The sequence below is a fragment of the Cyanistes caeruleus genome, unplaced genomic scaffold, assembly GCF_971803275.1.
Source record: "Cyanistes caeruleus unplaced genomic scaffold, bCyaCae1.hap1.1 HAP1_SCAFFOLD_105, whole genome shotgun sequence".
NCBI lineage: Eukaryota > Metazoa > Chordata > Aves > Passeriformes > Paridae > Cyanistes > Cyanistes caeruleus.
The window spans coordinates 836192-860314 of NW_028255906.1; the positions used below are offsets into that span (position 1 = coordinate 836192).

The following is a 24123-nucleotide window of genomic DNA, read 5'->3' on the forward strand; positions in this document are numbered from 1 at the left end:
GGCTCTGTTTTCTTGCTAACGCTGTAGTTATTGTTGTTTGTTTGCCTGGTTATAAATATTAGTAAAAAACTGTTATTCCTATCCCCAGATCTCTGCCTGAGAGCCCCTTGATTTCAAGATTATCATAATTCGGAGGGAGGGGGTCTACATTTTTCATTCCAAGGGAGGCTCCTGCCCTCCCTAGCAGACACCTGTCTCTCAACACTGAGACATTTCCATTAGTAAATTTTACAAAGTTTTCAATAAAATTCTTATTGATAAATTTGCCTCCATTTCATTTCTAACAAGCTGTTCCTAAAGATCCCGTCAGGCTGTCTTAGACACTTTGGGCAAGGGATTCCTTCCAAGCTGGGCCACTTGGTGGGGGGATGGGGGCGGCCCCAGGGCGGAGGGCAGGGTGTGCAAGGGCCCTTTGTGACACGCTGCAGCACGGTCACCGTGGGATGGTGGCAACGGGAGCAGATGTCAAAGGGCCCTTTGTGACACGTGCTGCCATAGGAGCTGGCGGTGACAGGGCCACGCCACAGTGCTCGGTGCACGCGACGGGTCAGGACGCGCCAGAGCGGTGCTGTGAGGAGCCCCCGCACAGCGCACTCCTTAGTGTCGGACCTGGAGCTTTTCTGAAGGATTATTCCTACAGGTGACCTCGAGGCCAGACCACAGGTCTTGCTGACCTGTGGCCTTGCTGAGCCTTCCTTCTTAAGGTTCTCTTGAGGGCAGACCGTGGGACTTGGTGACCCGGAGCTTTTCCGACGTGTCGCCCATCCCTGCAGTCTCTGCCCTTGAGACCAGACCACAATCCCTGTCGAGGAGCCTCCTGTCCTTCTGGCAGGAGCCCTCAAGACCCAAGTGCAGGACTCGCTGTCTTGCAATCTTGCCAGGACTTGAGTCTTGCAGGTGCCTTCCAGGCACGACTGCAGGACTTGCTGACTCTGAGTTTTTCCGAGCCATCTCTCCTGCAAGCAGCCATAAATCCAGTCACTGCCATGGAGCAGCGACCCCCAAGAGTGCCCAAGTTGGCCTGGCTTGAGGAGGAGGAAGAAGAAGGCTCTGGAGCTGTCCTGGCACAGGAGTCTGAAGAGGTGCAGGAGTTCCAGGCACCACAGGAGGGTGAGTTGCAGAGCTCGGCCTTAGGGCCAGTGCCTGTTGCCAGCTTGGCCCCATCCCATTCCATGCCATGCCATCCCCTGGTGCTGTTCCTATGGAAAGGATTGGAGAGTCTGGAAGATTTGGAGCAGCGACCCCCAAGAGTGCCCAAACTGGCCTGGGTGGAGGAGGAGGAGGAGGAGGTCGAGGAAGAAGGCCCTGGAGCTGCCCCAGCACCAGAGACCGAAGAGGTGCAGCAGTTGCAGCCGCTGGAGGAGGGTGAGTGGCAGAGCTGGGCCATAGGGCTGGTGCCTGCAGCCATCTTAGCCCCATCCCATCCCATTGCATCCCATCTCATCCCATCCCACACTGTCCTGTGGACACACACCCATGGACAGCACAAAAAAGGGGCTGGGGCTGCCCCCGCAGCAGTGGCCGTGCTGCATCCCCTGGGGCATCCCGGGACTGTCCCTGCCTGGGGAACGCAGGGCTGGGCTGTGCTCTCCGGCCTCTCCCGCAGCCCCTCAGCTCTGGCTGCTCTTTGCCAGATGCAGCCATGGACGGCACACAAGAGCAGGACACCGCCCGTGGCCGCTTCCGCAGAGCAGCGCAGGTACCTGCAGCCATCCCCACCTGCGCTGGGCCTGCTGGCACTGCTCAGCCCAGCACCGCACTTGGAGCACTCCATGCAACTTCCCTGCCTTCCTGCCCTTCTCCTACAGTTTCTTTACCAATACATCAAGAGAATTGGCAAGGAAGACACCAGACCTATGGACACTGAGGTCAAAGCATCCTCAGAGGTCTTGGTAGAACAGAGCAGCGCTGCCCAGCTGGATCTGCTTGTAGAGACGGCTCTTTTCAATCCAGAGCAAGTAAGCAGCCTGTGGCCAGCCTTTGATCCTCCAGCAATTGCTTGGCTTTCCCAAGCCACGCCTGCTGCTCACTTGGAGCTTTTGAGGCCATGGCAGCGTGCTGGAAGAGAAGCACTTGTCTGAGGAAGAAGCTGGGCACATTGCTGACTCCCTCTGCTGGCATTCCAAGTCTCCCTGTGCCTTCTCCAGGTGCCCGGCGTGGTGAGGTACATCCACCAGTGGCTCATGGCCAATGAGGCTGCTGAGCACAGGATGGACTGGGCCCTGATGCAAGTGGCCGAGGCAGAGCCCGATGATGTGGCCATCACTCTCCTGCGGGTGGCCCCAACGTGTGACAGGTATGGGGCCCAGCTGCCCCGAGGCCTCAGGGCTCCCCAGCCCATCACCCTGTACAGCCCGGCCCAGGGCTGTGAGCAACACAGACTTCCAGGGCCCTCTGGCTGCTCCCTTTGCCAGCCCTGCTACAAAGTCGGCCCCCGAGCCCACTGCCGTGCTGCCAGCCTGCCCCTCAGGGGCCTGTCCCCACAGGGCTGGGCTGCCTGGCTGCTGCTGCCGCTCAGGGGCAGTGGGCACAGGCAGAGCTGGCGGCCAGCTCAGCTCCCCGCTGCTGCCCAGCCCACGGTGCTGTGTCTGACCCCGCAGAGCTGCTATGGCCATGTGGACGACCATCTTGCTCTCGCCCTGGATTTCAGAGGAAGTGACACCGCTCCTCATCAATGTGGTGGGGAGCTGGCCGCAGAAAAACCTGGGCACCTCTGATGGGGACAAGACAGCTGTCTTTTCCCTGACTGTGAGTTTCTGGAGCTGGCCTTTGCTCACCGCAAGGCCGGCCGCCTCTCCAGCAGCTCTGTTGCCTCCTTCCCCCACTGCATCTCCCTGCTTCAGGCACTGGCCACAAACCTGGCCTAGGGGCAGCTTCAGGGCCACCAGGCCCGCTGCTCCCCCTGCGTCTGCCCCGGCCTCTCCCTGCCACGCTCAGGCCCTGCCACACGGACGCCCCGGCACTGAGCGCTGTCTCGGGCTGCTTTGTCCTCTGCAGGCAACTCTGGTGATGTGGAAGATCCTCCAGGGGCCCTGTTGCCCACAGATCCTCACAGTCTATTTCCCCCGCCTCTTTGTGCATCTCCTCTTCCAAACGTACTTCAGTACTTTGTATATGACAGAGGACGTCCATACCTTCTGGAAGGAATGCCAGGAGCAACACGGCCTCTCCACCAGCCCCAACAGGTGCTCCATGCCACTCCTCCTGTCCCTGCCACTTCCCCAGCCTCACAGCCAGCGCTCCCAGCGTCACCTGGGCTTTGCTGTGCACACAGGTTTGCAGTGCAGACCCTGAAGGCCCTGCTCTCCAGTCTCCACTTGGAGCATGTGGTGGTGGCAATGGAACGCAAGCGTGGCTGGGACACGCTGCTCTGTGCTGACACCCACCACTATGCCGTGGGTCTGCTGGCCAGGTGAGCCCCCCTTCTCCCCACTGCCTCTGACGTTTGTGCCCCCTGCCCGGGATGCCCCCCACAGTCCCCGTGGCCATGGGCCTGAGGACCTCGTCACCGAGGGATGGCCAAGGAGACTGCAAAAGGCTGTGAGAGGAGGGTGCCCAGGAGCAGCCACATCTCACGGGCCCAAATACCCTCACAGGGTGCTGGGGCAATAGGACAACTGTGTCAGTCATTCCTGGGAGAGGTTTTTTGCACCCTTGCTGAGACTCTTTCTGCCATTTTCTGCCTTCCAGGGTAATGCGCCGTGCATCCGCCCACTTGTGCAAAAGCATCTTAAGCTACCTGCTTGAAGTGCTCAGCAAACCGTTGCCACACTGGGATGTCTCTGCCATGGCATTCCTTGTGGAGGTGAGCCTGATGGCCAGCACTACCTCGCTCAGCTCCCTGCCAGCCCTGTCCCCTGGCATAGCCACAGCTGCCTGGGACGGCACCCGCGCCCTGTGCTACTGCCTGGGCCCAGCCCTGCGCACTTCCAGGCTCCTGCCGGCCAGCTCCCCTCTCACTGCCCTGTGCCTTTCAGCTCCTAGATTGCCTGGACTTGAGTGACTGTGGTGACAGCCTAATGGAGATCTTGTATAAGTACCTGTGGTACAACTCCACAGAGATGCATCACCAGGTTCTCAGGGCTCTCCTCCTGCTAAAGGACCGTCCCTCCATGGTGAGAAGGGGGCAGCAGCTGAAGCCGTGTGGGCAGCATGAGGCTGGGCAATGCTGTCACTTGGCCTTGGCTGGCCTTTGCCTTGGGCGCTGAGGCAGCTCCTCGCAGCTCTCTTGCCTCCTGCTTCAGCTGCCCGAGTGCTTTGGGACAGCCCTTTGGCCTCTGGGCCCTGCGGCAGCTGCCCGGGCTTTCACACCCTTGTGTTCTGCACAGGCCGAAAGAATTCAGAGCCTGACAGGAAGACTAGTGCACCTCCTGTGGGACTTGGACAGTGATGTGGCCAGGATGAGCATTGCTCTCCTGAGCTATATTTTCTTGGATGAAGACACCCCAATATCCTGGCGCAGGGCCCTGCAGCTGGCTGAGCCGCTCCTGAAACTCCTGGACAATGTAAGGCTCTGTGCCCCAGCCACGGCCACTGCCTGCTGCCCGGACACTTTGTGCCCTGTGCATTTGCAGGCCTGCGCCAATGTGGGCCACAAGAAGCCAATGATGAGGTCATTTTTCCTTCCTTCCTTTCATACAGCCTGATAGCCAGGTGCAGCTGCTCTCCATGTCTCTCCTTCGAAGAATGATGTCTTCGGCAGAAGAAGAAGGAAGAAAGCCCCTGAAGGAACGAGTGTACCAGAGCCTGCTCCCACTCTTTTTCCACTGCCAAGATGAGAATCGGCATGTGGCAGAGGTGAGGACTCCTGGGCTGCTGCTGCGCCTTGGCAGGGGGCTCAGCTGCCTCCTGCCCTGACGCAGGCTTGCAGGCTGCAGCCTCCTCCAGCCCTTGGCACTGGGACACTCCTGTGCCCTGCCTTGTGGGGCCATTTGCGGCTCTCTGCTGCTCCCCAGGCCTCTCGGACAACGCTCCTTCGCGCGGCTGACTTCCTGAAGAGGCCAGACCTGGAAAAAGCTGTGAGGAAGGAGAAGCTGTGGAAGTTTGCCAAGCTCGTGGTAAGGGCGGGCTGCAAGTGCCAGCCAAAGGCTAGAGAAGCCCCCTGGCCCCGGTGCTCAGTGTGTGGGGCTGGCAGCTGTGCCCCTTCCCACTGCTGCACCCGGGGGCCGCACGGCTTCTCAGGGCTGGCCGGGCACGGGAGGCCGGGACTGGCCGCAGGCAGCAGCTCCCGGCCGAGGGGCAGAGCCCGCGCCAACCCTTCCCTCCTGCCGCTCTCTCCAGCTGGCCGACCACAGGATCCCCTTGGCCGAGCACCTGCGCCGGGCCCTGCAGTACCTGCAGGACCCACAGGAGACCCTGCGAGCGGCGGCCATCAGGGTCATCGGTGAGTCCCGAGCCCGGGCTCCCTCCCCGCCCCGCCGCAGCTCGGCCCCAGCCCCGGCTGCTGCCCCGGCAGCGGCACCCGGGCCCGGCGCCCTGGAGCCCCGGCTGCCCTCGGGGCTGCTGCTGCCGGCCTCTGGCAGCCGTGCCCTTGGGCTGGGTCAGGGTGCGGCAAGGGCCCGGGCTGAGCCCTGCCGGGGCAGGAGGCCGTGTGGCCACAGGGCTGGCAGCGCCGCTGGCAGGGAGCTGTGCTGCTGGGACCCTGACAGGCTCTGTGTTCTCAGGGATGGCCGGGGAGCAGCTGAGGGGGCAGCACGCAGAGCTCCAGGTGTTGTGCAGAGGTGAGCCAGGGCAGCGGGCTGACAGCAGTGGCTGTCGGGGGCAGCTGCAAGCCCTGGCCTGGCTGTGGAGGGCTCTGCTCCCTGTGCCGGTGAGGGGCGGCGTGGGCATAGCACAGTGAGATTTCAGGGCCACGTGGGGCATTTGTGGCCAGCAGCTTCGGGCTGACCCCCTTGGTCCCTGCTCCCTCCTGGCCAAGGCAAGAGCTGGCTGGCATGGCCCTGGCAGGGGGCTCTCGCTGGGCCCCCTCAGCTCTGGGATCTGACCCTGGCTCTGTTTGTCTCTCTTGCAGCCCTCGAACGCCTGACGGAGGACAGAAGCGGTGCCGTGTCAGACCTGGCACTTGAGACGCTGTATGTCCTCCGGGCCATCCAGAGTGCCCGATATTCCATCCTGCAGAGGGTGCACGATCAATTCCTCAGGGCATGGAGGACACGGCCTCGTCTGTCGGGCTTGGGCTGGCTGCGCTGCTGGAGATGTGCTCAGCGCTGATTTGGGACGTTCTGTTTGCTGGGGCCACCTGGGCCAGCCGGGAGTTTTTATTTCATAAGGATTGTTTTCTTCTATTTTTTTCTTTTTAGTATGTAAATAATATAGGATATGTTAGGGCTGAGAGGCTCTATCTTCTGGGGCCACATGGGCCATCTGTTATTTTTTTTTTCATAGAGATTGTTCTTTTCTTCGTTTCGTTTCCATCTAGTATGTAAATAATATAGGATATGTTATAAACCACAAGAGTCCCAAGACCTTTCTTTTGCTGCCCAGGTTGTGTGGGGCATAGGGGAAGAGAGGGAAAAGGGTTCTTGTGCTCAGCAACCTGCCAAGGCGTGCAGTGGTGCAGGGCAAATGGCCAGAAGCCCCTTGGCCTTTGGTGGTTGTGCTGAAGCCACAAGCCCTGTGGCAGGCAGGAAGCGCCATCTGTGTCCTGCTGCCCGTGTGTTGCTGCCGTGATGGCTGAGGAGCTGCTGGAGCTCCTGTGGGGCTGCGGCGCTGCTGCCGGGCCAGGCTGGGGGAGCCCCTGAGGGCACGGGGTGCTGGGAGGCCGTGAAGGGATGAGGGGCTGCGGAGGCCCAGACAGGACAAGGCAGTGGGAAGGCACGAGGGGCATGTGTGAGGGAGTGGGTGGCAGGAGGTTCCAAGGGGACAGAAGGCCCTGGAGGAGCCGGGGTGGTGGGAAGCCCTGAGGAATTGGGTGTCAGAGGCCATAAGCAGCCCCCGGGCAGCCGCCTGGTCCCTGACACCCGTCTGCTCCGGTGCTTCCCCAAAATGTCCCCCAGGCCTGCAGCAGAAGGCCTGGAGGCTGGGACATCACCCCAGCGGGAGGGTGGGGACAGCCCGAGGTGCCCAGGCTGGACTGGCTGGGGACATGGAGGGCAGGGGGTGCTGCCAGGCCACGGCCACTGGGTGCCTCCAGGAAGGGGCAGTGGGCAGAGGCAGGGCTGGCGGCCAGCCCGGGCCCTCGCGGCTGCCCAGGCCACGCTGCTGTGACCGAGGCCCCCCTGACACAGAGCTCGGGGCCCACAGAGCTGCTGCCACCATGGGGAGGGTGGCGATGTCTCCTCCAGCAGGGCTGCCCAGTGGCTGCTGCCCAAGCGGCTCTGGAGCCCACAGAAACAGCAGCAGAGTGTGCCCAGGAACAGCAGCAGCCCCAACGTCGGCACCTGCGCACTGAGGCGTCCGCAGCAGCCGGGTGCCAAACAGGGGGAGGCTGTGGGCACAATTGCCTTTGCTTTGGCAAAAGGCTTCAGCAGAGTTGGCCACAATGGCTTTCTCTTCACTTGCAGCCTCACAGCAACGCTTGCCAGCTTCAACTGCAGCCTGTGCCCGTGACTGACTTGGATGGCCGTGCTTGAGGGCGAGCTCGCCTTCCACACTCAGGTGTCCCAAGGCAGAGGCACTGGCACCATCCTGAGAAAGAGAGAGAGAGAGAGAGAGTCTGACGGGGCAGGAGCCCTATGCTGCAGCTGCCCTCCCTCTCTTCTGTCCAGGCACCTTAAAGACACATGAAACCAAGTCCTGGACTTGCTTGGAACAAAGGAAGAAGCAGCATGCGCTGAAAAAAAGCAGGGACTTACACGGCTCAGTTTTGCTCTCCACTTGGGCAATCCCAGAATCCCTGAGCACTTGGTGTTGCAAAGTATCATCAACATCATCCAGTCTCCAGCCACCCTGCCATGGGCACAGGTGGTGTGCAGGCACAGGTGTCACTAGAATTGGGAGAACACTTTTCCATGTTGACCTTTTCGTCTCCTGGATTTCAAGCAAAGATGAAAACATCATCTGGTGAATGACAGGTGAATAGTGTAGCTCACAGAACTAGGAGTAGGAGTCTCCAGTGGCCCATGGTGTGTCCATTCAACCATTGTTAGATTGTCCAGTTGGAGCTCAGCGCGGTGCAGCCCGGGCACAGGCACCAGGCTGGTCCATTTCAGCATCCCAAAGTCTTGGTGGCTCCCTGTGCACCCATTGTCTCCTGAATCCATTCTTGAACTCCCAGTTACTGCTGTGCAGGACATGAGAACACAGGAACAGCTTGTTTGGCTCATTCTTGCCTTTGCTGCTCCTGCCTAAAGGAATCATCAGGACTATATGCTGATGGAATGGGATCGCCGAACAGCAGGGAGTTTGTCTGTAGGGTCTAAAACTAAAACCTTGTCTGACTGTTCAGACACTCTAAAATCCAGGGTGAGAATGACAGCTTTGGTATGGAAGAATCCTAGAAATCTTGACTTGTGATTTTTCTAGTCAAGGATTTGAATGCCAATGTGGAAACTACCAAAATATTCAAACTTGTTTTCATTGGCAACCCCTTTGAAATGGCATCAGCAGAGCTCCAGGGGACAGGGTATGACAGTGGGGACAGTACTTGGCAGCTCATGGCTTCAGATGTGGGAGGCAGATATTTTGCCTGGGTACCGCCCGAAGTTCAAGTTTTCCCAGGGTTTGGATTGACTCGTCATTGCCTGTAACTTTAATCAATGCAAAAGGATGTAAAAGCAGAGTTTCTGGAGAATGTGCACTAGGGAGGAAATAGGGAGAAAACCTTGAACACAGCCAGCAGGCTCTGGAAAAATTGATAAAAGTTAAAATTAAAAATAGATGTAGCACTGTGACTGTTCAGACAGGACTCTTTGTGTCTGGAGGTGATCGTAAAACATTTTAAAATCTTAGGAAATTCGGGAACTCAGAAAGAAAGTTAGGCTTGGCAAGCCCTGGGAAAAGTAGGCCCTGGGAAATGTTAGGCCTTGTGCTTGCTAGAGATCATGTGAAACTGCACCTGTGGAATCAATATCTGATAAATGATAGAATTGTTAGATGTGATTAGATATAATTATTGTTTAAAGAACATGAGGAACAATGTTAGGGGGCTGGGGTGGGATAACGAGAAATCCATGCTTGGGTAAAAACAATGCATACGATAGAACAGTGTAAGTTTAATAATTAATATGTAAGTTGTATGACGATAGAGTATAAAATATGTTCAGCTCAAAAGCAAGATGGGTCAGATTTGGGTCTGTGTACCCCTGACACCCAGAGTTCTTCAATAAAGCACCTGCATAGAATCATTCTGTGATGATGTGTGTTCCAGATCTCTAACAATTTCATCAGATTTTACTGGAATTGTGTGGGACATTTCTGGAATTTTGTGGATTTTTTTTGTAGAATTTTGTGGGATATTGATGAGATTCAGGGAAATCTGGGATTTTTCTTGAACGTTGTGGACATTTGTAGACATTTTGTGAGATGTCGCTGGAATTTTGTAATGTTTTGAGAAGATTTAAGGAATTTTGTGTCATTTTTCTGGAATTTTGTGGAATTTCTCTAGAATTTTATGGGGTATTGAGGAGATTTTGTGAGATGGTTCTGGAATTTTGTGGGATATTGAGTTGATTTAGGGAAATTTGTGGGACATTTTGTGAATTTTGTGGACATTTGAGGAGATTCTGAGGGATGTTGCTGTAATTGTGTAGGTTTTGAGAAAATTTAGGGAATTTTGCGAGGTATTTTCTGGAATTTTGAAGATTTCTCTGCAATTTTGTGAGATTTGGAGGAGGCCTGAGGAATTTTGAGGAGTTTTTCTTAGATTTTGTGGAAATGGATCGAGTTTTTTTGAGATGTTGCAGGAATTTAGATGAGTTTTGAGAAGATTTAGTGAATTTTGTGATATTTTTCTCGAATTTCATGGGGCTTTCAAGAATTTTGTGGGATTTTTCTTGAATTTTGTGGAAATCTGTGGAGATTTTCTGAGATACTGCAGAAATTTGGTTCGGTCTTGGAAAGTTTAAGGAATTTTGTGGGTTGTTTCTGGAATTATATGGAATATTGTAAAGATTTAGGGGAATCTGTGGGATTTGTCTTGAATTTTGTGGATGCTTGTGGACATTTTGTGGGATGTTGCAGGAATTTGGTTGGGTTTTGAGAAGATTTAAGGAATTTTATGGAATTTCCTGGAATTTTGAGGATTTCTCTAGAATTTTGTGGGATTTGGAGGAGATTTGAAGAATTCTGAGGGATTTTTCTAAGATTTTGTGGGAATCTGTGAAGATTTTGTGAGACGTTGAAGGAATCTGGTTGGGTTTTGAGAAGTTTTTAGGAATTCTGTGGTATTTTTCTGTAATTCTGAAGGGCTTTTCCAGAATTTTGTGAGGTTTTTCTGGAGTTTTGTGGAAAATTGTGAAGATTTTGCGGGATGTTTCAGGAATTTTGTGGGAATGTGTGGGATTTGGAGACTTGAAGAGTTTTGAGGAATTTTTCTTAGATTTTGTGGAAATTAGTGGAGATTTTGTGAGAAGTTTCAGGAATTTGGTTGGATTTTGAGAAGATTTAGGGAATTTTGTGGGATTTTTCTTGAATTTGCTGGACATTTGTGGCAATTTTGTGAGATATTTCTTGAATTTGGTAAGGTTTTGAGAAGATTAAGGGAATTTTGTGGAATTTTTCTGGAATTTTGTGGAGCTTTTCCAGAATTTTGTGGGACTTGTAGGAGACCTGAAGTATTTTGAGGGACTTTTCTTAGATTTTCTGGAAATTTGTGGAGATTTTGTGAGATGTTTCAGGTATTTGGTTGGGTTTTGGGATGATTTAGGGAATTTTGTGTGGTTTTTCCTGTATTTTGTGAACATTTTCTGGGATTTTTCTGGAATATGGTAGAATTTCTCTAAAATTTAGTGAAAATTTGTGGAAATTTTGAGGAATTTTGCTTAGATTTTGGGGAAATCAGTGGAGATTTTGTGAGATGTTTCTGGAATTTGGTAGGGTTTTGAGAAGATTTAAGGAATTTTGTGGTGCTTTTCAAGAATTTTGTGGGATTTTTCTTGAATTCTGTGGATATTTGTGGTCATTTTGTGAGATGTCTCTGGAATTTGGTAATGTTTTGAGAAGATTTAAGGAATTTTTTGGAATTTTCCTGGAATTTTGAGGAGTTTCTTTTGTATTGGTTTAGATTTGCTAATTTCATTTTTCCGGCTAATGCACCCAATAAATGTCGTGTTTTTGAGGCAGTAACTAAAAAATTACTAGAAAACTCACTTATTTTTTGCTGTGAGATATGGATTAGAGCAGGAGAAAAACAGGCTTAAAACTTAAAAGGAATAAAGAAATTTTATTAACAAACTACAAGTATAAGAACACCAGAATAAACCTCCAGAAAACCTCTTTCTCCCCCACTACCCAACCATTCCCTTGTTCACATGGCAACATAGAGACAAAAAACCTTGGAACTTTGGTGTTTAAAATGTCCTAATTCCTGCTAGACTCTTTTCATCAGACTTTATATAGTAAAAGAAGTTTTCTTCTGCTAATTTGTGGAGTTTTTCACAAGAAAACCATTTCTGTTATAGCTTTCTATTTCTCTGATGCCAGCTGCCCAGAAATCCTGTCAGCAGTTCACTCCTCCCATTTCACATCGCTCTGAGGTGTGTATGGGTCAATAGGGGTGTCATTTTAAGGATGAGTTATTCAAAGGCAAAAGTTCTCTGCATCTGTCTCTGTGAGCTTCCCCAGAAACAGAAGTTTTCTCTTTGCCTCTCAAGGCTGCAAATCTTCAACTATTACTTCTCCCCACTCTGTTCCAGCACCTCACTGTATCACAATTACTCCACCTCTTGCTGAAAATCCACACTTTGAACACTCCATTCCTCACAATATACTCTGTCATGAATTAAAGGAGTTTTTTTCAGAACACTATTGTCCATCTCCATAGCTTTAACAGAAAAATAGTTCAGCTTAATTAAAGCATCTCCTTATTCTCTACCTCTTTTGAAGCTTAATTCTTTCCTTTACTGTCTCTGATAGTTTATAAAGTCTCTTTACATGTTGATTCCTCTCTTTTTCTCTCTCTGGGTAAAAGGATTAATCTGCAAGTCTCATCTGGGTAATGAAAAGGTTAAAATCTTGCCCAGGCTTTGTAGATGGTTCTGTGATCTCTGCCGGAGCAGCGGCTGGAGCTGTGTGCGCTGGAAGATTCTTCATGGCTGCTCTGGAGAGTGTGGTCACTGTCTCAGCCCGCCGCAGCTCAGGAGCTTTTTCTTTCTTTCCTGGGCAGTCTGTGGTGAATTCAGTCGCAGCAAAAAGTGCAGCCGAGCCAGGGAGCGGCCTGGCCCGGCCAGAGCCCGGGGCAAGCCCCGCAGGCCCCATCTCCCGGCCGGGAGCCGCGGCAGGCCCAGCCCAGCCCCTGCCCGGGCCGCATGGGCTGGGCCGGGGACGGGAAGCCAGCTGGAGCTCAGTTACCTTTCACAGCCAGCAAACCAAGAGACAATGACATTCCCAGCCTTAGGGCTTAAGCTGCTGTTCACAGCTTGATCTCACTTTGCAGTGCTTAAAACTGCTGTCAATTCTTAGAAATGGCCAGCTGTTGGTGAGGAGACAAACTCCCATCAGCCGCCAGCAGTTTGAACTTCCTTAGGTGTTTCTCTTTGTTTTCTTCAATGCCTTCAAAATGCCTTTTCCTCAAAACCCTACCGAATTCCAGAAACATCCCATAAAATTCCCTACATCTTCTCAAAACCCTACCAAATTCCAGAAACATCCAACTAAATGTCCTCAAATGCCCACAAAATTCAAGAAAAATGCCCTAAAATTCCCTAAATATCCTCATTAATCCACAAAACTCCTGAAACATCTCACAAAATCTCCACAATTTTCCATAAAATTCCAGAAAAATCTCATAAAATTCTTGAAACATCCCACAAAATTCCCAAAGAATTCTAAAAAATTACCTAAATCTTCTCAAAATCTTTCCAAATTCCAGGGACATCCCACAAAAGCTACACAAAAATCCACAAAATTTCAGAAAATTCCCACAAAATTCCCCAAATCTCCTCAAAATCTTACAAAATTCTTGAAAAGCCTTAGACTATTCCAGAAAAAAATCCCTCAACATTCTTCAAATCTCCTCAAACTCTCCCAAAATCTGATAAAAATACCACAAAATTCCAGAAACATCCCACAAAATGTCTTCCAATTTCCACAAAATCTAAGAAAATACCTCAAAATTCTTCATGTCTCCTCAAAATCCCAGAAAATTACAGAAACATCCCAAGAAATCTCCTCCAATTTCCACAAAATTCCAGAATATCCCACAAAATTGAAGAAAAATCCCACACTATTCCCTAAATGTTCTGAAAACCCTACCAAATTCCAGAAACATCCCACAAAATCTCCACAAATGTTCACAAAAACTAAGAAAAATCCCTCAAAATTCTTCCTGTCTCCTCAAAATCCAAAACAATTCTTAAAAAATCCCTCAAAATTCAAGTCTCTTTAATATCCCACAAAATTATGAAAAAATCCCCCATAATTCCCTAAATCTTCTCAATATCCCACAAAATTTCAGAAAAATCCCACAAAATTTGAGAAAAGTCCCACAAAATTATTTAACCTACATTTGTCTTGGCAGTTTTAGATCCCGGCTGCTCTTGCCCCTCTTCTGCTTGCCACCTGAATTTTAGCAGTACAGCTGCAATTGCCTCTTCCAATCACTGCTACCCACTGTGCTTTTGTGATGGGGAACTCAGGATTTTTGTTTCAGGCATCATGAGTAGCAGACATTAAAATGCTCCCAAGTCCCTGAGCACTAAGTCGAGGGGAATTAAAGCCACAAAGGTCACATTTGCAGTGCTCAAACACAGCCCTGTTGCTGCTGCTGCTGCTGAAATAGAATCAACTGACAGAGGCCATCACAGAAATTGCCTCTGCAGTGGCAAATAAAATGAAAAAATCCACCAGGAGAAAAAAAAAACAGAACTTCCCAATTCACTTCATTGTTTCTTCTGAGCAGCAGAAGAAAAAGGAACAGGGCACCTTTCAGGCAGCTCCACAAGCTCAGGGTTCTCATTTCCTGGGGAATCGGAGATGCAATTGGTCTTGTTAAAAGGATAAAAGCAAAGGGAATGAATTGGGAATTATTAGGAAAAATTACCCTTCTTACACACAAAGTTCACCAAGTCATTCCCTGCATTTCTCCTTTTCACTGTCTTTCTTTCATCCACTGGGAGGTCCAGCTTATCATGTTCTGGTGCTTATCATCCACTGATTGTGCTCTTGATTTCTACCACTGCTAGAGATATAGAATCATCTAAACTGAACACAGAAACAAACTCTCTCTGTCAGCCCATTTTCATGTTCCAGATCACTTTCAACATGTCCATGGGGCTGTTGGAATGATGAGCTCTCCACTGCTGGCTGCAGGCTCTGGAGATTCTTTCTCCACATTCAGCCAGGCTTGTATTCCCTCACAATTCCTGGTACCTCATCATGTTTTCTTTGGCTAGAAGAGTAACGATGAAAACCTTAGCAATGGCACAACTCCCCAGTGCACAAGGAAAAGAAAGAACAAGTTGTCAGGTTCTTCAACCATTTGTCCTGCTTTGCTGCAAGAGTTGTGCTGCACTCACAGTGTGGGGAGCCAAGAGAAGCTGCAGCTGGGGGCACATCTTGTGACAGGAGCTGCACCTCGTTCTCCAGGACAGGTTTTTGGAAAGAACAGACGGGACTGTGGAGAAAATTCTGGGAAAATTGAAACAGCTTTTTAAAGAAATGAAAATAAAATCAAAAGAGACAACCAATATGTTTTTCTCTATTTTTCTCTATTTATTTTTATGTTCCCCTTTTCCATCTTGCACTGTTTCTCCATCCCATTCATTCCAAATGGATCTCACCTCTAAGATTTGAGACTTGGCAAGTTTTAGACACTGTAAAATACCATGAGCTATACCCAGTTTGCCTTGCCCTGTTTTCCTTGGAAAGCAATGCTGGAGACACAAGTGCAGTGCTTGGCTCAGGTACAAATTCTGCTTTCAGGGAATGTGCTCAGTCAGTGTTTGACGCTCAGCAGGGACAAGGTACAGCAGCAGCCAAGGGCATTGCTGTGTCCCTGTGCAGGAGTCCAGACTCTGGCTCTTGGCTCACCAGGGCAAAGTTCCCGTGTTTGGCCAGGCTCAGGGGCTGCCCGGGGAGCGCGGGGCTCGGCGCGGGGCCGAGCAGGCAACGGACAAACGGACACGGGGACAAACGGCCCCGGTGCTTCAGTTGCAGCGGCAGCAGCGGCAGCAGCGGCAGCCGCGGCAAGAAGAGAATTTAGCAATTTTCTGTCTTTCCTCTCCCTCTCCCGCAGTCCCGCATCCTCTCCCGGTCTCCCTTTCCCGGTGCCCCCTCCTCTCCAAGCCTCCCTCTCCCTGTGCCCGGCTGGGCCATGCCCCCGGCCCACCCCCGGCCGCAGGTGGGGCTGCCCCGTCCACGTCCCTGTCCCTGTCCCTGTCCCCGTCCCCATCCCCGCCCGTCCCGCGGAGGTCTCCTCTTTGCCTGGGTCTCTGGCTGTGCTGGGCGGGCATCAGTGCCTGGGGCTGGGGCAGCATTGCCACCCTTTGGCTCCACCTGCCCTGCCCTGGGCCCCAGCCCCGATGCAGGCTCTGGTTCCGGTTCTGGTTCGGGCCCAGGCCCCGGCTCCTCCCGGTGCCCGCGGAGGACACAGGCGGCGCGGCCGCTGTCGCCGCCTCCACTGCGGCTTCCTGGGCCTGAGCTCCGCCACTGTCGTGTTCCAATGAGGGAACGCCTGCGAATGCCCGGCCTGGGGAGGTCGGGGAGCGCTCGGGGGCCGTTCCTGGCCCCGGGCCGAGCGCTGACGGCAGCGTCTCTTCCCCAGGGAAGGCGCAGCAGGCCCTGCAGCAGTGCTACAGGATCGACTCGCTGCTGGGCCGCGGTGGCTTCGGCAGAGTTTTCACGGCCACGAGGCTCTCGGACGAACTCCCGATGAGCGGTGGGGCAGGTGGTGGGCCGAGGAGGAGGAGAGGGCAGACGAGGAGGAGGGAGCAGAGGAGTAGGATGGAGCTGGATGTGGTGGGCGGCGAGCTGAATCCGCTGTTCCTTTTGGCTTGCAGGTGGCCATCAAAAAGGTGCCACGGAACCGCATCCGGCACTGGGGCGAGCTGGTGAGTGAGCGGGGCCAGCGGCAGAAGCTGGGGAGTGCCAGGCGGGGATGAGCTGGGGCCTGGAAGGGTGGGAGCCGCCAGGACACCTGGAGGGAGAGCGGGCGTGGGGCCAGTGGAGGGCACAGAGCATCCCGGGCTGGCTGAGAGCTTCCCGAGCCCTGGCACGGCCTCAGCCCCACTGACGGCACCGTGCTCCTCCCGCAGCCGAACGGCACCACCGCACCTCTGGAGATCGTGCTGCTGGACAAGGTGTCCACAGGCTTCCCCAATGTGGTGCAGCTGCTGGAGTGGTTTGAGCTCCCCAACGCCATCGTGGAGCGCCCGGAGCGGTGTCAGGACCTGCAACATTTCATTCATTCACGGAGGTTCCTGTCTGAGGCATCTAAAATCCCTGCAGTCTCTGCCCCTGAGGCCAGACCACAATCCGTGACCAGGAGCCTCCTGTCCTTGTGGAAGGAGCCCTCAAGACCCAAGTGCAGGACTCGCTGTCCTGCAGTCTTGCCAGGACTTGAGTCTTGCAGGTGCCTTCCAGGCACGACTGCAGGACTTGCTGACTCTGAGCTTTTCCGAGCCATCTCTCCTGCAAGTAGCCAGAAATCCAGTCACTGCCATGGAGCAGCGACCCCCAAGAGTGCCCAAGTTGGCCTGGCTTGAGGAGGTGGAAGAAGAAGGCTCTGGAGCTGTCCTGGCACAGGAGTCTGAAGAGGTGCAGGAGTTCCAGGCACCACAGGAGGGTGAGTTGCAGAGCTCGGCCTTAGGGCTAGTGCCTGTTGCCAGCTTGGCCCCATCCCATTCCATGCCATGCCATCCCCTGGTGCTGTTCCTATGGAAAGGATTGGAGAGTCTGGAAGAAGATATGGAGCAGCGACCCCCAAGAGTGCCCAAGCTGGCCTGGGTGGAGGAGGAGGAAGAGGAGGAAGAGGAAGAAGGCCCTGGAGCTGCCCCAGCACCAGAGACCGAAGAGGTGCAGCAGTTGCAGCCGCTGGAGGAGGGTGAGTGGCAGAGCTGGGCCACAGGGCTGGTGCCTGCGGCCATCTTGGCCCCATCCCATCCCATTGCATCCCATCTCATCCCATCCCACACTGTCCTGTGGACACACACCCATGGACAGCACAAAAAAGGGGCTGGGGCTGCCCCCGCAGCAGTGGCCGTGCTGCATCCCCTGGGGCATCCCGGGACTGTCCCTGCCTGGGGAACGCAGGGCTGGGCTGTGCTCTCCGGCCTCTCCCGCAGCCCCTCAGCTCTGGCTGCTCTTTGCCAGATGCAGCCATGGACGGCACACAAGAGCAGGACACCGCCCGTGGCCGCTTCCGCAGAGCAGCGCAGGTACCTGCAGCCATCCCCACCAGCGCTGGGCCTGCTGGCACTGCTCAGCCCAGCACCGCACTTGGAGCACTCCATGCAACTTCCCTGCCTTCCTGCCCTTCTCCTACAGTTTCTTTACCAATACATCAAGAGAATTGGCAAGGAAGACACCAGACCTATGGACACTGAGGTCAAAGCATCCTCAGAGGTCTTGGCAGAACAGAGCAGCGCTGCGCAGCTGGATCTGCTTGTAGAGACGGCTCTTTTCAATCCAGAGCAAGTAAGCAGCCTGTGGCCAGCCTTTGATCCTCCAGCAATTGCTTGGCTTTCCCAAGCCACGCCTGCTGCTCACTTGAAGCTTTTGAGGCCATGGCAGCATGGTGGAAGAGAAGCACTTGTCTGGGGAAGAAGCTGGGCACATTGCTGACTCCCTCTGCTAGCATTCCAAGTCTCCCTGTGCCTTCTCCAGGTGCCCGGCGTGGTGAGGTACATCCACCAGTGGCTCATGGCCAATGAGGCTGCTGAGCACAGGATGGACTGGGCCCTGATGCAAGTGGCCGAGGCAGAGCCCGATGATGTGGCCATCACTCTCCTGCGGGTGGCCCCAACGTGTGACAGGTATGGGGCCCAGCTGCCCCGAGGCCTCAGGACTCCCCAGCCCATCACCCTGTACAGCCCGGCCCAGGGCTGTGAGCAACACAGACTTCCAGGGCCCTCTGGCTGCTCCCTTTGCCAGCCCTGCTACAAAGTCGGCCCCCGAGCCCGCTGCCGTGCTGCCAGCCTGCCCCTCAGGGGCCTGTCCCCACAGGGCTGGGCTGCCTGGCTGCTGCTGCCGCTCAGGGCCAGTGGGCACAGGCAGAGCTGGCGGCCAGCTCAGCTCCCCGCTGCTGCCCAGCCCACGGTGCTGTGTCTGACCCCGCAGAGCTGCTATGGCCATGTGGACGACCATCTTGCTCTCGCCCTGGATTTCAGAGGAAGTGACACCGCTCCTCATCAATGTGGTGGGGAGCTGGCCGCAGAAAAACCTGGGCACCTCTGATGGGGACAAGACGGCTGTCTTTTCCCTGACTGTGAGTTTCTGGAGCTGGCCTTTGCTCACCGCAAGGCCGGCCGCCTCTCCAGCAGCTCTGTTGCCTCCTTCCCCCACTGCATCTCCCTGCTTCAGGCACTGGCCACAAACCTGGCCTAGGGGCAGCTTCAGGGCCACCAGGCCCGCTGCTCCCCCTGCGTCTGCCCCGGCCTCTCCCTGCCACGCTCAGGCCCTGCCACACGGACGCCCCGGCACTGAGCGCTGTCTCGGGCTGCTTTGTCCTCTGCAGGCAACTCTGGTGATGTGGAAGATCCTCCAGGGGCCCTGTTGCCCACAGATCCTCACAGTCTATTTCCCCCGCCTCTTTGTGCATCTCCTCTTCCAAACGTACTTCAGTACTTTGTATATGACAGAGGACGTCCATACCTTCTGGAAGGAATGCCAGGAGCAACACGGCCTCTCCACCAGCCCCAACAGGTGCTCCATGCCACTCCTCCTGTCCCTGCCACTTCCCCAGCCTCAGAGCCAGCGCTCCCAGCATCACCTGGGCTTTGCTGTGCACACAGGTTTGCAGTGCAGACCCTGAAGGCCCTGCTCTGCAGTCTCCACTTGGAGCATGTGGTGGTGGCAATGGAACGCAAGCGTGGCTGGGACACGCTGCTCTGTGCTGACACCCACCACTATGCCATGGGTCTGCTGGCCAGGTGAGCCCCCCTTCTCCCCACTGCCTCTGACACTTGTGCCCCCTGCCCGGGATGCCCCCCACAGTCCCCGTGGCCATGGGCCTGAGGGCCTCGTCACCGAGGGATGGCCAAGGAGACTGCAAAAGGCTGTGAGAGGAGGGTGCCCAGGAGCAGCCACATCTCACGGGCCCAAATCCCCTCACAGGGTGCTGGGGCAATAGGAAAACTGTGTCAGTCAGTCCTGGGAGAGGTTTTTCGCACCCTTGCTGAGACTCTTTCTGCCATTTTCCGCCTTCCAGGGTAATGCGCCGTGCATCCGCCCACTTGTGTAAAGGCATCTTAAGCTACCTGCTTGAGGTGCTCAGCAAACCGCTGCCACACTGGGATGTCTCTGCCATGGCATTCCTTGTGGAGGTGAGCCTGATGGCCAGCACTACCTCGCTCAGCTCCCTGCCAGCCCTGTCCCCTGGCATAGCCACAGCTGCCTGGGATGGCACCCGCACCCTGTGCTGCTGCCTGGGCCCAGCCCTGCGCACTTCCAGGCTCCTGCCGGCCGGCTCCCCTCTCACTGCCCTGTGCCTTTCAGCTCCTAGATTGCCTGGACTTGAGTGACTGTGGTGACAGCCTAATGGAGATCTTGTATAAGTACCTGTGGTACAACTCCAGAGAGATGCATCACCAGGTGCTCAGGGCTCTCCTCCTGCTAAAGGACCATCCCTCCATGGTGAGAAGGGGGCAGCAGCTGAAGCCGTGTGGGCAGCATGAGGCTGGGCAATGCTGTCACTTGGCCTTGGCTGGCCTTTGCCTTGGGCGCTGAGGCAGCTTCTCGCAGCTCTCCTGCCTCCTGCTTCAGCTGCCCGAGTGCTTTGGGACAGCCCTTTGGCCTCTGGGCCCTGCGGCAGCTGCCCGGGCTTTCACACACTTGTGTTCTGCACAGGCCGAAAGAATTCAGAGCCTGACAGGAAGACTAGTGCACCTCCTGTGGGACTTGGACAGTGACGTGGCCAGGATGAGCATTGCTCTCCTGAGCCATATTTTCCTGGATGAAGACACCCCAATATCCTGGCGCAGGGCCCTGCAGCTGGCTGAGCCGCTCCTGAAACTCCTGGACAATGTAAGGCTCTGTGCCCCAGCCACGGCCACTGCCTGCTGCCCGGACACTTTGTGCCCTGTGCATTTGCAGGCCTGCGCCAATGTGGGCCACAAGAAGCCAATGATGAGGTCATTTTTCCTTCCTTCCTTTCATACAGCCCCATAGCCAGGTGCAGCTGCTCTCCATGTTTCTCCTTCGAAGAGTGATGTCTTCGGCAGAAGAAGAAGGAAGAAAGCCCCTGAAGGAACGCGTGTACCAGAGCCTGCTCCCACTCTTTTTCCACTGCCAAGATGAGAATCGGCATGTGGCAGAGGTGAGGACTCCTGGGCTGCTGCTGCGCCTTGGCAGGGGGCTCAGCTGCCTCCTGCCCTGACGCAGGCTTGCAGGCTGCAGCCTCCTCCAGCCCCTGGCACTGGGACACTTCTGTGCCCTGCCTTGTGGGGCCATTTGCGGCTCTGCTGCTCCCCAGGCCTCTCGGACAACGCTCCTTCGCGCGGCTGACTTCCTGAAGAGGCCAGACCTGGAAAAAGCTGTGAGGAAGGAGAAGCTGTGGAAGTTTGCCAGGCTCGTGGTAAGGACGGCCTGGAAGTGCCAGCCTCAGACTAGAGAAGCCCCCTGGCCCCGGTGCTCAGTGTGTGGGGCAGGCAGCTGTGCCCCTGCCCACTGCTGCAGCCGGGGGCCGCACGGCTTCTTCTCCAGCCCCCTGTGGCACCGAGCCGGGTGCCGATGTAGCCCCGGCCCAGCGGGGCTGCGGGCCGGGCCGGCACCGCGGCTCCCCGGGCAGCAGCCGGCCCTCTGCCCCCTCCAGAGCCCGGCGCCAGCGGCTGCTGGCCGGGCCTCAGGGCTGGCCGGGCACGGGAGGCCGGGGCTGGCTGCAGGCAGCAGCGCCCCGTCGAGGGGCAGAGCCCGCGCCAACCCTTCCCTCCTGCCGCTCTCTCCAGCTGGCCGACCACAGGATCCCCTTGGCCGAGCACCTGCGCCGGGCCCTGCAGTACCTGCAGGACCCACAGGAGACCCTGCGAGCGGCGGCCATCAGGGTCATCGGTGAGTCCCGAGCCCGGGCTCCCTCCCCGCCCCGCCGCAGCTCGGCCCCAGCCCCGGCTGCTGCCCCGGCAGCGGAACCCGGGCCCGGCGCCCTGGAGCCCCGGCTGCCCTCGGGGCTGCTGCTGCCGGCCTCTGGCAGCCGTGCCCTTGGGCTGGGTCGGGATGCGGTGAGGGCCCGGGCTGAGCCCTGCCGGGGCAGGAGGCCGTGTGGCCACAGAGCTGGCAGCGCCGCTGGCAGGGAGCTGTGCTGCTGGGACCCTGACAGGCTCTGTGTTCTCAGGGATGGCCGGGGAGCAGCTGAGGGGGCAGCAGGCAGAGCTCCAGGTGTTGTGCAGAGGTGAGCCACGGCAGCAGGCTGACAGTGTTGGCTGTTGGGGGCAGCTGCAAGCCCTGGCCAGGATGTGGAGGGCTCTGCTCCCTGTGCCGATGAGGGGCGGCGTGGGCAGAGCACAGTGAGATTTCAGGGCCACGTGGGAGATTTGTGGCCAGCAGCTTTGGGCTGACCCCCTTGGTCCCTGCTCCCTCCTGGCCAAGGCAAGAGCCGGCTGGCATGGCCCTGGCAGGGGGCTCTCGCTGGGCCCCCACAGCTCTGGGATCTGACCGTGGCTCTCGTTTGTCTCTCTTGCAGCCCTCGAACGCCTGACAGAGGACAGAAGCGGTGCCGTGTCAGACCTGGCACTTGAGACGCTGTATGTCCTCCGGGCCATCCAGAGTGCCCGATATTCCATCCTGCAGAGGATGCAAGACCAAATCCTCAGGGCATGGAGGACACGGCCTCGTCTGTCGGGCCTGGGCTGGCTGCCCTGCTGGAGATGTTCTCAGCGCTGACCTGAGAGGCTCTGTCTTCTGGGGCCACATGGGCCAGCCAAAATTTTTTATTTCATAAGGGTTGTTCTTTTCCTTTTTTCTCTTCTTTTTACTATGTAAATACTATAGTATATGTTAGGGCTGAGAGGCTCTATCTTCTGGGGCCACATGGGCCATCTGTTAGTTTTTGTTTCATAGAGATTGTTCTTTTCTTCGTTTCGTTTCCATCTAGTATGTAAATAATATAGGATATGTTATAAACCACAAGAGTCCCAAGACCTTTCTTTTGCTGCCCAGGGTGTGAGGGGCATAGGGGAAGAGAGGGAAAAGGGTTCTTGTGTTCAGCAACCTGCCGGGGCATGCAGTGGTGCAGGAGAAATGGCCAGAAGTCCCTTGGCCTTTGGTGGTTGTGCTGAAGCCACAAGCCCTGTGGCAGGCAGGAAGCGCCATCTGTGTCCTGCTGCCCGTGTGTTGGTGCCGTGATGGCTGAGGAGCTGCTGGAGCTCCTGTGGGGCTGCGGCGCTGCTGCCGGGCCAGGCTGGGGGAGCCCCTGAGGGCACGGGGTGCTGGGAGGCCGTGAAGGGATGAGGGGCTGCGGAGGCCCAGACGGGACAAGGCAGTGGGAAGGCACGAGGGGGATGTGTGAGGGAGTGGGTGGCAGGAGGTTCCAAGGGGACAGAAGGCCCTGGAGGAGCCGGGGTGGTGGGAAGCCCTGAGGAATCGGGTGTCAGAGGCCATAAGCAGCCCCCAGGCAGCCGCCTGGTCCCTGACACCCAGCTGCTCTGGTGCTTCCGCAAAATGTCCCCCAGGCCTGCAGCAGAAGGCCTGGAGGCTGGGACACCACCCCAGCGGGAGGGTGGGGACAGCCCGAGGTGCCCAGGCTGGGCTGGCTGGGGACATGGAGGGCAGGGGGTGCTGCCAGGCCACGGCCACTGGGTGCCTCCAGGAAGGGGCAGTGGGCAGAGGCAGGGCTGGCGGCCAGCCCGGGCCCTCGCGGCTGCCCAGGCCACGCTGCTGTGACCGAGGCCCCCCTGACACAGAGCTCGGGGCCCACAGAGCTGCTGCCACCATGGGGAGGGTGGCGATGTCTCCTCCGGCAGGGCTGCCCAGTGGCTGCTGCCCAAGCGGCTCTGGAGCCCACAGAAACAGCAGCAGAGTGTGCCCAGGAACAGCAGCAGCCCCAACGTCGGCACCTGCGCACTGAGGCGTCCGCAGCAGCCGGGTGCCAAACAGGGGGAGGCTGTGGGCACAATTGCCTTTGCTTTGGCAAAAGGCTTCAGCAGAGTTGGCCACAATGGATTTCTCTTCACTTGCAGCCTCACAGCAACGCTTGCCAGCTTCAGCTGCAGCCTGTGCCCGTGACTGACTTGGATGGCCGTGCTTGAGGGCGAGCTCGCCTTCCACACTCAGGTGTCCCAAGGCAGCGGCATTGGCACCATCCTGAGTGAGAGAGAGAGAGAGAGAGAGAGAGAGAGAGACTGACGGGGCAGGAGCCCTGTGCTGCAGCTGCCCTCCCTCTCTTCTGTCCAGGCACCTTAAAGACACATGAAACCAAATCCTGCACTTGCTTGGAACAAAGGAAGAAGCAGCATGTGCTGAAAAAAAGCAGGGACTTACACGGCTCAGTTTTGCTCTCCACTTGGGCAATCCCAAAATCCCTGAGCACTTCGTGTTGCAAAGTATCATCAACATCATGCAGTCTCCAACCATCCTGCCATGGGCACAGGTGGTGTGCAGGCACAGCTGTCACTAGAATTGGGAGAACACTTTTCCATTTTGACCTTTTCCACTCCTGGATTTCAAGCAAAGATGAAAAAATCATCTGGTGAATGACAGGAGAATAGTGTAGCTCACAGAACTAGGAGTAGGAGTCTCCAGTGGCCCATGGTGTGTCCATTCAACCATTGTTAGATTGTCCAGTTGGAGCTCAGCGCGGTGCAGCCCGGGCACAGGCACCAGGCTGGTCCATTTCAGCATCCCAAAGTCTTGGTGGCTCCCTGTGCACCCACTGTCTCC

The 24123-nt window shown here is 55.7% G+C and overlaps 1 protein-coding gene across 3 annotated transcripts; it reads left to right on the forward strand.

Moving 5' to 3' along the window:
• Positions 1 to 479: 479 nt before the first annotated feature.
• On the forward strand, positions 480 to 22371 carry LOC147646270 (maestro heat-like repeat-containing protein family member 7). 3 transcript variants are annotated; one of them, XM_086873719.1, is made up of 16 exons: positions 480 to 1110; positions 1210 to 1365; positions 1635 to 1699; positions 1809 to 1958; positions 17920 to 18068; positions 18373 to 18520; positions 18770 to 18957; positions 19047 to 19184; positions 19463 to 19577; positions 19750 to 19887; positions 20101 to 20277; positions 20414 to 20569; positions 20726 to 20827; positions 21198 to 21300; positions 21581 to 21637; positions 21929 to 22371. In XM_086873719.1, exons 1-16 carry the CDS (start codon positions 987 to 989, stop codon positions 22126 to 22128), a joined length of 2166 nt encoding a protein of 721 aa, XP_086729845.1. In that variant the 5' UTR covers positions 480 to 986; the 3' UTR covers positions 22129 to 22371. The 3 variants fall into 3 exon arrangements, with proteins under 3 accessions (XP_086729845.1, XP_086729846.1, XP_086729844.1); XM_086873720.1 differs by lacking the exon at positions 1210 to 1365 and having other exon boundaries at positions 521 to 1110; XM_086873718.1 differs by lacking the exons at positions 17920 to 18068; positions 18373 to 18520; positions 18770 to 18957; ... (7 more) ...; positions 21581 to 21637; positions 21929 to 22371 and adding exons at positions 2148 to 2296; positions 2601 to 2748; positions 2998 to 3185; ... (6 more) ...; positions 5664 to 5720; positions 6011 to 6450 and having other exon boundaries at positions 523 to 1110.
• The last annotated feature ends 1752 nt before the right edge of the window (positions 22372 to 24123 follow it).

Coding starts and splice junctions, on each gene's coding strand:
- LOC147646270 (XM_086873718.1), top strand. CDS start 987: ATGGAGCAGCGACCCCCAAGAGTGCCCAAGTTGGCCTGGCTTGAGGAG. Junction 1,700..1,808: donor GCTTCCGCAGAGCAGCGCAG/GTACCTGCAGCC, acceptor CTTCTCCTACAG/TTTCTTTACCAATACATCAA. Junction 2,297..2,600: donor GTGGCCCCAACGTGTGACAG/GTATGGGGCCCA, acceptor CTGACCCCGCAG/AGCTGCTATGGCCATGTGGA.